We start from the raw sequence: 14,873 nt of genomic DNA, 5'->3' as shown, positions 1-14,873 counted from the left end.
GGGTTAACGCCCTGGCCTGCAGCACTGGCATCCCATATGGGCACCAGTTCAAGTACCGGCTGCTCCACTTCCAATACAGCTCTCTGTATGGCCTGGGAAACAGCAGAACATGGGCCCAAGTCCTGGGGCCCCTGCACCTGCGTGGGAGACTCAGAAGCAGCTTCGGATCCACCTAGCTCTGGCCGCTGCAGTCATTTGGGAAATGAACCAGTGGATGGAAGACATCTCTCTCTCTGGCTCTACCAAAACTTAAAAAAAAAAAAATAAAGGACTGTGCATAAAACAGCATGGAGCATTACAACACAGTTGATTTATGAACAGACAGACAAATCCTTCAAAATGGAAGATGACAATTTTTATTATTACAAAAGCAAAATTTTTAAACTTCAGTCATTTGAATAATTGCAAGGGCAGACTAAGGGCTTAATCCTCACACAGGCACCAAGTCAGGCACAGTAGGTAGCTACAAATCATCTAAGTGAAAGATTTCTTTCTTACCTAGAGTACTCGTCCATGTTTTGGAATTAGGCTTAAAAACTCAGCAAACCTAATCGGTTCCCTTTAATCCTTTCTATAAAAAAAAAAAAAATCTAGGTATTAACCTGCTGTCTAATGAAAACTAGTCACCAAGTCCTGGCCTCAAGAGAGAGCCACGTTTCTTTTAGCACAAGCAGGAAACAAGTTAGCTAAGTGTGTACACTTCTGAGAGCCCCAGGTAAGAGTCCTTGCACCGTAGACCTGCTTCAGCCACTGCGTGCGGAAGCCCTGAAGTGAGGCCCGTCACCTGCGAGGGCAGGAGCGCCAGCGCCAGCAGACACGTCCCCCGGCAGCAGGACAGGAGGTAGCATGGACTTGGGCTGACAGTGAAGCACTGGTGGAGCGGAGCCTCAGGAAGCATGAAGGGCCATCCCGCCTGTGCTGTCCACAGACCTGAGATTTCCAGGCGGTCTTAAAGCGCACAGTGGCTTGTGTGGCCAGGCAGAAGACCATCAGTATTTCAGGACTGCTGAAGAAATCCTAGCGTTTTCGGCCGGTGCCGTGGCTCACTAGGCTAATCCTCTGCCTGTGGCGCCGGCACACCGGGTTCTAGTCCCAGTCGGGGTGCCGGATTCTGTCCCGGTTGCCCCTCTTCCAGGCCAGCTCTCTGCTCTGGCCCGGGAGTGCAGTGGAGGATGGCCCAAGTGCTTGGGCCCTGCACCCCATGGGAGACCAGGAGAAGCACCTGGCTCCTGCCTTCGGATAGGCACAGTGCACCGGCCGTGGTGGCCATTGGAGGGTGAACCAACGGCAAAGGAAGACCTTTCTCTCTCTCTCTCTCCCTCCCTCCCTGTCCACTCTGCCTGTCAAAAAAAAGAAAAAAGAAATCCTAGCGTTTTCTGCCTACTCAGGCCAAGTGCCTCTCTGCCTTTTCCCTTGTACTGAAGAACATAAAAGGTTTTAGTTCTTACCCACACCACCAGGCCCTTAGAAAACAACTTCCTAAACAACCCAACTAGCATGTTACTGTTTCAGGGAAGCATAGACTAGAGGTGTGTGAGAAGTGTATGTATGGAAGGGAAGGAAGACTCTCTCAGTTCTAGGATACTGAAGATCAACAGCCTGGGGCCTAAGCCACCTAAAGTTGACCCAAATCTACCCTATCTGATGCTGGTAGGTAATTGGTTCAAATGGAATCCACCAATTACTACTGGAAAATAAAAACACTTCCATTTACTCTGAAGCCTAATATAAATTTAAGCCTAATGTGTCTCAAGTTGTGTAAATGTAGTTAACAAATTGCTGCCATGGCAAGATCTCTTAAGAAAAAAATGAGACCATGAATGTATAATGGCATCAGTTAGAATCACTGAACAAGTAGCTGGAGGAAATCGAAGCCTAGAGACAGATAATCATCTGCCAAATCCAATTTACTACTATCTACCTTACTTGTCTGTGAGAGGATTAATGGCACCGTTCTGATAAAGTAGGCCAATGCTGAATATAACAGTTAGTCATTCTACAACCAAAGCTACAGCTCTGTAACCAGAATCTTCACAAAAGTGTTCTGAAGGTTAAAAGTTGCCCGATGTAAGGAGCGGTAATAAATACTGCGCATTTGTCCCTTGACTACCTTAAATCCCTACCCAGAGCAACGAAGTCGTTGTCCGTGAAGCAGCAGTCCACGAGCAAGTCCATGCCAGTGAGGACAGGTGTCAGCGTGGTCACGTCATCCGGGACCTCAGAGTAATGGGCAGTGCTCCTCCTCAACATGGCAGCGGTTTCTGACCATGAGTTCAACTCTTTCTTGGGTTGTACAACCGCCGTCTGGTTGCAAGTATGGCTCAGAATACTTGCAGCGTGCTTCAACTGGTCAAGGCCCCACACTGGGAAAGCAGTTCTTGTAGTTAGGTAATTAGCAGGCGACTATGAATTACCTCGTTAGTGAACCTGTACCTCCATGACGCCTTTACATTCAGTTACCACCCATTTCAAGATCTTAATTCAAAACAAAGAAATATACACGGGTTTTTCAAGAACACTACTATTTGTCACTTAATTTCACGGCAACATACATTCAAGCCCACCTCATTGTTTCATTTTTAACAGAATTTCACTGAGTAAGTTCTTTTTGCAAATTAAAAACAAATGCTCAATTTTCCCTTCTCCCACAGTAGGAATAGGGTATAAAACAGCATTTACATATTTAAAATTCAGTTTAATGACCTATAAATAATCTAACATGAAAGTTGATAAAAAATATTGTTAATGTGAAAGGATGCAGAGAGGATCCTGGCTAATATATTTATGTTAAAGACAGGAAGACATGTTTAAGTTTGTAAATTCTAACTATGAAGCCAGTTATCTACCTATTTTTGCACGGTCAACCACGCCAACACGTTCACACTTGCAGAAGGCAGAATGACAGCATGGGAATTCGCATCGCGTTTCAAAGGCCTAATATCTGCGCACACTGCTGATTTCCTATCCAAATGACTGGTGGGGGTAACCGGAGTTAAAATGCATCAAATTTAAATGGAAGTATTTTTTAATTTCAAAGCCCATGGGGCATTTCACAAATGCGCACAAATCCACTGAAATTTTTTTATAATTAAATTTGTATACGTGTCATGCTGTTTTTTAGAGGTAGACCCTTCCAGGTGGTTTTACTTAGTCTTGGCAACATGCACATATATTCTAACTGTAAATGTTTTGATAGCAAACATAAGTGGATTCTAAAAATGTGTTCAGTTTAAAAAGGGCAATCTATCTGGAAATCATTTCAATGACTTGAACTTTTAAAGATGAGAATTCAAGTAACTGCTAGTATTTATTCTTACCAACATGGAAGTACAAAAGAATTATGAAGTTCTGACCAAAGCTCCCCTACTTCCCAGAAAAATAAAAGCCCCGAGATTGGTGGACATAATGAAAATCTCATGCAATTTATTAGCACTAGTAGAGTTTTAAGAAGCCGAAGGACAGCTTTGTCTGTAAGATGTGGTCTCATTCATGAAATGAACGGAATTCATAGTAAGAAGACTACAGACTATTGGATTAAATTTTATGACTAGAATATAGTCTGACTAGGCTTTTCTGAGGAGAAGATTACAGGGACGCGAGCTGTCATTAAACACACAAAGAATCTTATTTAGCAAGAAATCACAATCTACAAGAGGCCAAGTCTTCAGTACATGGCAATCCTAAACATCAGGGTGCTTCCAGTAAGCTCAGCGAGTGTGTCTTCCTTTCCCCGTGTACTCTTAGGAAAGATTTCCGAGTCATGACAACTACGGCAGAAAGCTTTCGATCTAAAAAGCGCCACAGCGCTTCACTGTGGCTCAACTCCATCACGGTTAGTTAGCAAACTTCACCGTTAGCCTTAAGCAAACTCAGCCATTTCAAATAATTGAGAATTAAAAACTGTATACTGTGCGTGAGTCTACTTCTCACTGCTAATTATAGTCTGTGCAGAATTCTCGTCACTCCCAGTGTGTCTTCGTTAAGTCACTGGACTGAGATTCAGCTTTGATCAGCGAGGCTCACCCAACCTTTACAGTTAGTGACAGTAAGAATACACTGAGCATCTTACCGAAGTGGCACCTGTCAGTTACACGCTTCATGAACACACGCATGCAGCTCTGATAAATACTAAGAGCGGCATTTCTGCCAGGCCTCAGCAGGCTTGCTCTATGTAAATCCCACTAGTTTAATGTTGGTGGAATTTTCTGTAGGGGCACAATTTCATTAAACTTTACTGTTTTCTTAACAATGTCAACTGTGTTTAGGAAAGCAAGTTAAAATGTAAATTGGCAGAAAATAACTGATAAACCCAGTAAAGCAGTGTCACAGCTGCATAAAGTATTTAATTGTTACGTATGCACTGGTCATCAAAAGAAGGGGTGCAACTAATTCTTCCTTTAATACAAACTTGACCATTGTTTTTGTAAATGCCTCAAAGTAGTAGGAAGGGAGAATTTAGAAAAGTCAGAGCAATAAAATGTCTTCAGTTACTTGGGAAAGTTACAAAGTCAATGCAACAATGTTACATCCAGATAAAAAATATTATTCAAAAGCAATTCAAATACCGAAAAGGGTTTTCAAATTGAATAGTTTATTAACATGGTAGTTGTCTTTGTAACATGTGCACACACACACACACACGCACTCAGAATGATCTGCCTGGGGAAAAGGACTGAATATACCTCAGGGGAAAATGAGAAATAAAAAAATTCCTGTCGGTTCTCATTATTATAGGCAATTCTGTCCACATCACTTACAAAGCTATTGCCAAATCTGCCCAAGGGAGCAAAGTTTGAAGGGGGCAGGGGGATCTCGGGGGAAATTCAACAGTGGCATAGCAGAGCTCTCAATATGAGAAAGCTGACATAATGTGGACTTTTGCTGTGAATTTTTCCTTTGCAAAATATGGGGAGAGGTTTATCAATGGGCAGAAAATAAGAGAAGGCGGTGTGAAGTAGGCTTTTGCAGTCAATTTTTCTCACAGTATTGTGCAGGGTCATCAAAAAATGCTTAGTCTTTTTCTGGAACCAGTTTCAGAACTTTTCCAATTGCAATGGTCTTACCTAGAAATGAAATTTTAAAAACAAAACAACTTTCAGTAATTAACAGCAAATCTATGTAAGGTATTATTATTTTAAATAATGATTTTTTTAAGAAATGTAGATTACTGACTTTACTGCCAAAGCCATGATTTCCGATCAGGGTCTTATTTGGGGAGCTATAAAAGACAGGATTTTCTACTGTGCAGCAAAAGGAATGAATTAGAATACATGCTACAAGATGGCTGACACTCAAAAACATGCTAAGAGTGAGATAAAGGACCCCATATTTATGGTTTCATGGAAATTTTAGTGAAAAACAAACCCATGGCAAATAGAAAAATCGATCAGTGGTTGCCTAGGGCCATGGCAAGAATAAGGGGTAACTGTAAATGGGTCTAATGTTTCTTAATAGGTTTTCTTTTTTCAAATATGTTTATTCATTCTTACTTATTTGAAAGGCACAGTGAGAGAGAGCCATCTTCCATCCAGTGGTTCTCTCCCCCAAATGCCTGCAAGTGCTGCAGCTGGGCCACAGCAAAGCCAGGAACTCCATCCCCAACTCCCATGTGGGTGGCAGGGACCGAATTACTTGAGCCATCATCGATTGCCTCCTAGGCACATTAGCAGGAAGCTGGATCGGGAGCAACCAGGACTTAATGAGGCACTGGGATACGGGCTGCAGATGTCCTAAGCCGCATGTTAACCCACTGCCCCTTTTTAGATGCTTCAAGTGTTCTAACATCAGAATGTGGTGACGGTTGTAAACATATTAAAATTCACTGAGCTGCAGTTAAAACACAGCTCAATTTCACATGTATACACGTGTATATACACGTGAGTATACGTTACCCAGAATTCCTGGGATCAGAAGTGTTTGAAACTGTTTAGTTTTTGAGAATGTTGAGCACATATTCTTGTGCATCATATTGACGCTTGACAAGTTTTGGATCTGAGACGTGGGGTATGCTACTCAACCTGTACATCTAAATACCACCCCCCCCCCGCCCCGTCCTTAAGCAGCTGGGAAGATAAAGCGTTACTGGCGGCCAGTGAATGCATCCTTCCAGTAGTCCTCCTGTAGAATGAAAGGGATGCAAAACCCACGGGGTCTTGGGAAAAACCCAAGTTTTCTTTTAGAACAATTCTGGGTTAAAAATTCCTGCTACCTTAATCTCTTTTGTCTGAATTTATGTGGTTCTGATTGTAACCTAAAATTATTTTGTTTATTAACAGGATAAGTGCAACAACAATTTCACTATCAATAAGAAGACTTAAGGACTTCAAAGCAAAAGGGCAGGCACCATGGCTCACTTGGCTAATCCTTCGCCTGCAGCTCCAGCACACCGGGTTCTAGTCCCAGCTGGGGCGCCGGTTCTGTCCTGGTTGCCCCTCTTCCAGTCCAGCTCTCTGCTGTGGCCTGGGAAGGCAGTGGAGGATGGCCCAGGTCCTTGGACCCCTGCATCCACATGCGTGACCAGGAAGAAGCACCTGGTTTCTGGCTTCGGATCAGTACAGCGCCGGCCACAGCGGCCATTTGTGGGGTGAACCAACAGAAGGAAGACCTTTCTGTCTCTCTAACTCTGCCTATCCAAAAAAAAAAAAAAAAAAAAAAAGCAAAAGGAACACTGTAGTTCTATTTTGTCTGAAGTAAAGTTCAGGGGCTGGATTCCTCTCCAGGGCTTAGCACATGGACTGACTATTCCGGTATTTCAAATGAACCATGAAGTTTTATGTAGTTTTCCAGTCTCAAAATAGTTATTTAAGTCAGAAATAGTAACAACCCCTAAAGTAATGTCCTTTAACAGTCACGCTGTCTGCATACCAAAGAATTTCATGACCTCAAGTTAGGAACAATTGCTCAGGTGGGCAGAAATGATGCATTCAAAATAACATGATTATGATACCTCTGAAAGATTAGGTATTCTACACATATTATAAAGTGTTTTATCATAGAAATACTTAGTAAATAAAATGCTGTCCAAACCCATCACTAACAAAATAGCAAAATTAAGATTCTTCACGTTACTGCTAAAATGTGTGGTCAATTCTGCCTGCTGTTCAATGCATTCAGCATCTGCTACAGAACACGGGCCCAGGTTTTCTGAGCCTGTGCCAGCTTGCACTGTTCTCAGATGCACAAATGCAGTGTCCCAGATGCACTACTACAGACCAGCTTAGAAGCTCTTACCCTCATCTCTTAAGGTAAAACGACCCATCTGAGGGAAGTCCTTAAAGGTCTCAAGGCAGATGGTTCCTGCTGTCCGAAGACGGGCAATGCACACTTGATCTTGTTTCACAAAACGGGGCCGAGTCTTGCTTTTCTCTCCTGACTTTTTGTCTACCAAGCAGATTAAGGCCTACACAAGAAAACAGGAGGAGAAAATCAGAATAATGCCAAATAGAAGAATCTCTAAGAATAGGATGTAAATAAAATTGTATCACTGTTAGCAATCCGAAACAAGATGAAACAATCTTAAAACATATAAATTAACAAGCTGTGGTAAACTCACTGTTATCTCGACTTCCTCAATACAGGTATGAATATGCAGCACCGCATTGTACCCTGGGCAGATGATGGATTTGTGCTCTATAATCACTATCTGTCAAACAAACAAAAACATCCTCATAAAAAAAAAGACTTAAAAGGCAGAGCAATGGGGGTGGGGGGTGGGGGAGAGGGCCTGCAAAACACAGGGAGGGATACAGAGCAATCTTTTATCTGCTGGTTCACTCTCCAAATGACCACAACAGCCAGGCTGGGCCACGCTGAAGCCAGGAGCCCAGAACACCATCTGGGCCTCCTCTGTGGGATGCATCACCTGCTGACTCTCAGAAGCATATCAGCAGGAAGCTGGATCAGAAGCAGAGCAGGGATTTGAACCCAGCACTACCACACGGGATGTGGGTATCCCAAGAGGCATCTTAACTACTGTGCCACAAAGCCTGTCCTCAAGTCCTTATCTTTATCACTAGTTTGAAAAAGAATTTAATAATGTCCAAAGTGCCACACAGTATCACAAGAACTAGAATCCCTCCAAATCCCAGGACAGCAATGTAAGTGACTTACGTGTCTGAAGTGACAGTTTTACCAATCTTGTTCACAGCAAGGACCAAGTGACCTGACCTCACAGCATGAATGTCGGCATCCTACACCCTGATAACGACCCTGACAAGTCCTAGTCAGCCTGAAAGCCCAGCAGGCACTTTCTCCTCTGAGAAGCCTCTCCTTTCCAGCATCCCAGGAATCCTGCTCATCACTGCCCACGAGCCACGGAAATGTGAACTTATCCTGGTTTTTTCACAATACTTACCACAAGTTTTTTTTACAATTCATTTCACAATACCTGAGGTCCAATAAACATAAACAACTTTATGTACCTGGCATGAAAATCTAACTTCACAGAACTCAAAAATTCTGTAAGCCATACTAACCCTTAACTTTGTCATTCTCCTAGAGATGTGAAGTTGCTAATTACACAGAAAACCTATGTGTGACTTCCTGCCTGGAAAGTTCTTTTCTCTGAATGCAGCATACAAATTATCATTTTCCAAGGCAACTGTGCTCAAGCCAAAGCAAAAGACACTTTAGGTAAAGCATGACTAATGATATTACTATCATGTATTACAAAGTATTAGATGGGCTTTTTATCAATAGGAGAAAAAAAATACTTACAAAGATACACCCTACTCAGCAAGTATCTGTACCATCTTAAAGAAATTTACACGTGAGATACACATCTTGCTCGGGACATGTCAGTCGTTTATACTACTTCAAAACCCCTCTACACACTACTATGGGTTGAGTGGCACGTCAGCAATTTTCAGGACAAAAGGCATCAACATTAAATTTCATTTACACACTAAAGACCCCTAAGACAACTACAGTAATTAGCTTACCTGGGCATCAAATGTGCGTCCAGAATGGCAAAGATTATTAAGATCACAAAGGATGAATCCTGGAAGAATCTCTTCTTCCTCAATTCCTTTGAGTCTGATTTTCAGGTTCTCACCTGGGGCTACAGAATCAGTTTCTACATCATCAGAAAGTATTCCAAGAACTTCCACGTTGTGCTTAAAAAGAAACCAAGATTGGAGATTTCCTGATACATTCAGTACGAACACAAAACGACTAGAAGAATTACAAGTCACATTTCTGTGAAGCTGCTGCTTAGCCAAATACAAAGCTTCCTTACACATGTATGACATGAGTTTAATGGCGACTGTGTCTAGAAGTACACAGGCCAATTTTCTTAAAAGTTTAGTTTACCTGAAAGAGTGGCAGAGAGAAAGAGAGAGGTTATCTTCCATCAAGCTCCCCAAATGCCCACAACAGCCAGGAGCCAGGAACTCCATCCAGGCCTCCCCCAAGTCCTTGCACCATCACCTACTACCTCCCAGGCACGTTAACAGGGAAGAGACCAGAAGCGTGGAGTAGCAGGCAGGGGTGCACGTGAGCAGGGGAAGAGTTGGCCCCAGCCCTGGTTGTTGCAGGTATTTGGGGAGTGAGTCATTAGATTTAGATAGAAGATCTCTTTCTCTCATAAAATCAGAGTAACTTTTTAAATTAAAAAGCAGTAACTCTGAACTCTTCATCTTGCAAAACCAGAATTCTATATATGAATTTTACCGTGGTTAATCATAGGAGCATACATGGATTTGAAAGCTTTTTGCACCAAAATAATTTAATTCCAGTTTCAACGAACTTTTGGAAATTTTCTCATATAGCTGAATCACGTACTAATTTGTGTTTTTGTGACTGACTTAATGTCCTCAAAGTTCATCCACGTGTAATGTGTCGAAATTTCCTCTGTAAGAAAAGTGTCCACCGTATGTGTATACACATCCATTCATCTGTCAGCGGACACATGGGTGACATTCACGCTTCAGTACTGTGAGTAACACTGGTACAAACATGGTTACACAAATACCTGAAAATCTGGCCTCACTGCTTTCACATATACCCACTGAAAAGGCATTGCTAGACCTTGTGGGAATTCTAGTTTTAATTAAAAAAAATTTTAAGACTTCAAGATTTATTTGAAAGTCAGAGAGACAGGGAGAGACAGAGATCTTCCATCTGCTGGTTCACTCCTCAGATGGCCGCAAAAGCCAGAGCTGGGCCAGGCTAAAACCAGGAGCTTCTTCCAGGTCTCCAGCATAGGCGCCCTTGGGCCATCGTCTGCTGCTCTCCCAGGCACACCAGCAGGGAGCTGGATCGGAAGAGGAGCAGCCGGACTGCCGCTCCACACGAGAGGAAGACGTTGCAGGCAGTGGCTTTACTCACTACACCACAAGCCAGTCCCTATTTTTAATTTTTTTGAACAACTACTATACTGTTTGCCATAGCAGCTGTACAATTCTATGTTAACAACAGTGTGCAGGGGCTCCACATGCTCATGAACAACTGGTTACTCTTTTCTTGGCTAACAGCCACCCTGATGGGTGAGAGATTTATTTCATTGTAATTTTGATTCGCACTTCCCTAATGATGCTGATTTTCATGTGCATAGTCACCATTTGTACTTAAAGTTTTTAAAAATATTTATTTAATCATTTGAGAGACAGAGAGAAAGATATTCCGTCCACTAGTTTCACTCCCCAAATGGCTGCAACGGCCAGAGCTGGGCCGATCCGAAGCCGGGAGCTTCTCCTGGGTCTCCCATGGGGACACAGGGGCCCAAGCACTTGGGCCATTTTCTATTGACTTCCTAGGCCATAGCACACAGCTGGATCGGAACACAAGCATCTGGGACACGAACTGGCGCCTGCATGGTTTGCCAGTACAGCAGGTGGAGGCCCAGCCTACTACACCACAGCATTGGCCACTGTACTTCATTCTTTATTTTTTTTTTAATTTGAGAGGTAGAGAGACAGACAGAACAAGAGCTTCCAATCTGCTGTTCGCTCTCCAATGCCCACAGCTACCGGAGCTGGGCAGGGCCAAAACTGAGAGCTAGGAGCTCAATCCAGGCCTCCCATGAGGTTGGCAGGAACCCAACTCCTTGAGGCATCACCACGACCTCTAAGTGTCTGCTTCAGCAGGAACATGATATCAGGAACCAGAGCTGGATATCAAATTTAGTACTCTGATGAGGGATGCAAATGCCCTGACAGGTGTCTTAACTGCTGGGTCAGATGCTGCCCTGCCACAGGTACTTGTTCAAGAAATGTCTATTTCATTCCTTTGCCCATTTTTAATTTTTTTTTTTAAATTTTCACTCACTCATTTGAAAGGTAGATAAAGAGAGATATTCCATGTACTGGCCCACTCCTCAAATGTTTGCAACAGCTGTGGCTGGACTAGACTGAAACCACGAGGCAAGAACTGCACCGAGCTCTCCCCTGTAGGTGGCAGAGATGCAACTACGTGGGACATTACCTGCTGCCTTCCAGGGTGCACGTCAGGCAGGAAGCTGGAATCGGGAGTGGAGCTTGGACCTAACCAAACCCTGGCACTCTGACACGTGCTATGTGTCCCAAACAGTACCCTACCTGCTGCAGCAAACCCTCGCCCTTCTTTCTCCACTCTATTGTGTGGTTGGCTATTTATCTGTTGTTGACTTGTATATTCAGGACATTAAACCCTTATTACATGCACATAAATGAGCTGAAAATATTTTCTCCCATTCCACAGGCTGCATACCCATTATTACGATTTTTAAAATATTTATTCATGAGGCAGAGAGAGCTCCCAGACTTGACAGGAAACCAAAACTGGGGCCAGAGTTGGGAGTCACACCCAGACACTATACTGAAGACACAACTGCCTAGTCTTGTACCTCACATTAAGAAAATCTAAACCTGGGGCTGGCACTGTGGCATGGCGGGAAAACCCGCCGCCTACAGTGCCGGCATCCCATATGGGCGGTAGTTCAAGTCCCAGCTGCTCCACTTCGATCCAGCTCTCTGCTATGGCCTGGGAAAGCAGTGGAAGATGGCCCAAGTCCTTGGGCCCCTGCACCCGCATGGGAGACCTGGAAGAAGCTCCTGGCTCCTGGCTTCGGATCGGCGCAGCTCTGGCCTTTGTAGCCAATTGGGGAGTGAACTCTTTCTCTCTGTGTAACTCTGACTTTCAAATAAATAAATAAATCTTTATTTAAAAAACTCCCCCTTTACAGAATTGTCTTGCAGCCGTCTTGAGTCATCCACAAAGACGACTTCTGAGCATGAAGGAAGACCTCTTTCTCTCTGCCTCTCTGTAACTCCTTCAAGTAAAATAAACAATTCTTTAAAAATATACATCCTAACTTTTTAAAAAGTTAAGTTTCTTTGAAGGAAAATCCTACACTTTGAAAAGCTCCGGCTCCTTGGTAATATTTAAGAAATCTGAATGGACAAGAGCACTGCGACGGCTTACCTTGTTCGGCATCATCACTAGCTGCTGGCCTTTACAAATAGATCCCGATTCCAGCTTTCCCAGGACCACAGTGCCCATATCCTGTTGAAATGAAGCAAAAATAAATAAGTAAAATCGAGCTTCAGACCTCCACTGCTGAGCCTCAACAGATCAACAGCCCAATGCGAAATCTGCAGGACAACTCACTCATACAGGAGCATTATTAGCTCAAAGCGGTAGGACGGTTAGGGTGGATCTTAATCACAGAGGAGCTAACATCTCCATAATCAAGTTTGTTTTTTAACGAATTTAACATCCAGTGTTGGTAAAGCTATTATAAAACTAGCACTCAGGCTGCTGATGGTGACTGAGATCAGCACGGTATTTTTTGATACCTACCAACTTTAATGGGAAAAGCTGCCGCTAAGAAACGATCACTGGGAAATAGCTGACATAAACTTACAGAATAATTATGCCCTATTTATATCACTAACATCAGTCATAAGAAACCATTTATGTTACATTGTTAAAAAACTGCTTCATAATTAGAAACAAAACACCAAACAATGATTTCACCTCCCATAAAACCTGATTTATTTAAATTTGGGGTACCTTGTACTTATCCACAATCGGCAGTCTGATTGGTCCATCAACTGATCTATTGAAGTTTGGCAAATTATCCAGATATGGAATAAATGGTAATCCACTGAGAATATAATAATATCCATTAGAGACAGTCAACATAAATATCAAAATATGAAATTAATGACTATAACTTTAAACAAAAGTAGCTATATTTTCATACTACTTACACACTTTTCTTATTCAATCAATTTATCATCTGTTTCATTACATTTATTCCTCAGTAAGCTAATAGCTAATAGTGCAGGATTACAATTTCCCCATAAAATTATAATAAGATTTAGAAAAGTATTTTATAGTAAATAGCCCACATGCTGTAATCAACTGACTGCATTATACTTCATTTTAACAGACTAGGGCCAGCGCTATGGCATAGCATGTAAAGATGCCGCCTGCAGTGCAGCATTCTATGTGGGCACCTGTTCAAGTCCCGCTGCCCCATTCCTGATCCAGCTCCCTGCTAATGTGCCTGGGAAAGCAGCGGAAGATGGCTCAAATCCCTGGACCCCTGCACCTGTGTGGGAGACCCAGATGAAGCTCCTTGCTCCTAGCTTCAGATGTGCCCAGCTCCGGTCATTGTGGCCATTTAGGGAGTGAACCAGCAGATGGAAGACCTCTCTGTCTGTCTCTCTTTCCATAAGGAATGGGGCCGGCACTGTGGCATAGCAGGCTAAGCCTCTGCCTACAGGCTGGCATCCCATATGGGTGCCGGTTTGGGTACCGGCTGCTCCACTTCCGATCCAGCTCCCTGCTAATGGCCTGGGAAAAGCAGCTGAACACCGCCCAGCACTCGCACCCCTGCACCCGTGTGGGAGCCTTGGAAGCAGCTCCTGGTTCTGGACTGGCCCAGCTCTGGCCATTGCAGCCATTTGGAGCGTGAACCAGGGGAGAGAAGACTTCTCTCTCTCTGCCTCTGCCCCTCTGCCTTTCAAATAAATAAATCTTTATTAAATAAAAAAAAAAATAACTAAAAGCTAAACCTGTAACACTTAGAAGAAAAAAATACAAGGGTACATTTCTGTGATCCTGGATGCAGAAATGCTTTCTCAGGTATGACATTAAAAGAATAATCAACAAAAGGAAAAAAAAATGGACTTCATCGTAATAAAAATCTTTTGTACTTGAAAGGATCCCATAAATAAAGTGAAAAAATATTTGCTCATAATGTATCCAGTAAGGGACTTGTATCCAGTATATAAAGAACCCTGACTCAGTAACACACAGATAGACCAATGAAAAATAGGTCAATGGGGCCAGTGCTGTGGTATAGCAGGTAAAGCCACCACCTGCAGTACCGGCATCCCATATGGGCACCAGTTCGAGTCTTGGCTGCTCCACTTCGATCCAGCTCTCTGCTATGGCCTGGGAAAGCAGTGGAAAATGGCCCAAGTCCTTGGGCCCCTGCAACCGTGTGGGAAGACTGGGAGGAAGCTCCAGGCTTCAGATCAGTGCAGCTCCAGCTGTTGTGGTCAACTGGAGAGTGAACCAGTGGATGGAAGACCGACCTCTCTCTCTCTGCCTCTCCTTCTGTGTAACTATGACTTTCGAATAAATAAATCTTAAAAAAAAAAAAAAAAGGGGGGGGGGGTCCAGGTCTTGGTATTTTAAGGCCAATGTTATAGTATTTACTAAGATTGAAGAAAACAAAAGATACTTACATGTACCAAGGACAGAAATCTGATTGCTCTTTGAGATTTGCTCCAGTCAGTCCTGAGCAGGGCATAAAGTGAATGTCCTTTTTGGGATTGAAGCCAACTTTTTTCAAAAATGGCACTAGTTTCTCTTTACATTCTTCATATCTATGAATATTTATAAATAACTCAATTATAATGTAAACCAGATAACTCTAGTTT

General features: G+C 43.0%; 1 protein-coding gene across 5 annotated transcripts in view; it reads right to left on the bottom strand.

Moving 5' to 3' along the window:
- Positions 1 to 333: 333 nt before the first annotated feature.
- GSPT1 (G1 to S phase transition 1) overlaps positions 334 to 14,873 on the bottom strand; it is a 33,720-nt gene continuing 19,180 nt past the window's right edge. For all 5 annotated transcript variants that reach the window (XM_089321672.1, XM_089321673.1, XM_002711756.6 and 2 more), the window contains exons 9-15: positions 14,679 to 14,819; positions 12,991 to 13,084; positions 12,400 to 12,480; positions 8,940 to 9,113; positions 7,553 to 7,642; positions 7,231 to 7,399; positions 334 to 5,063 (exon numbers count right to left, since the gene is read on the bottom strand). In XM_089321672.1, coding sequence (XP_089177798.1) covers positions 5,011 to 5,063; positions 7,231 to 7,399; positions 7,553 to 7,642; positions 8,940 to 9,113; positions 12,400 to 12,480; positions 12,991 to 13,084; positions 14,679 to 14,819 — 802 coding nt within the window. In that variant the 3' untranslated portion in view covers positions 334 to 5,010. The remainder of the gene's footprint in view (positions 5,064 to 7,230; positions 7,400 to 7,552; positions 7,643 to 8,939; positions 9,114 to 12,399; positions 12,481 to 12,990; positions 13,085 to 14,678; positions 14,820 to 14,873) is intronic.

The sequence above is a fragment of the Oryctolagus cuniculus genome, chromosome 19 (genome assembly GCF_051225735.1).
Source record: "Oryctolagus cuniculus isolate XC-2025 breed Fujian yellow rabbit chromosome 19, ASM5122573v1, whole genome shotgun sequence".
In the NCBI taxonomy this organism is placed as follows: domain Eukaryota; kingdom Metazoa; phylum Chordata; class Mammalia; order Lagomorpha; family Leporidae; genus Oryctolagus; species Oryctolagus cuniculus.
This window is presented reverse-complemented; position numbering and strand designations above follow the sequence as displayed.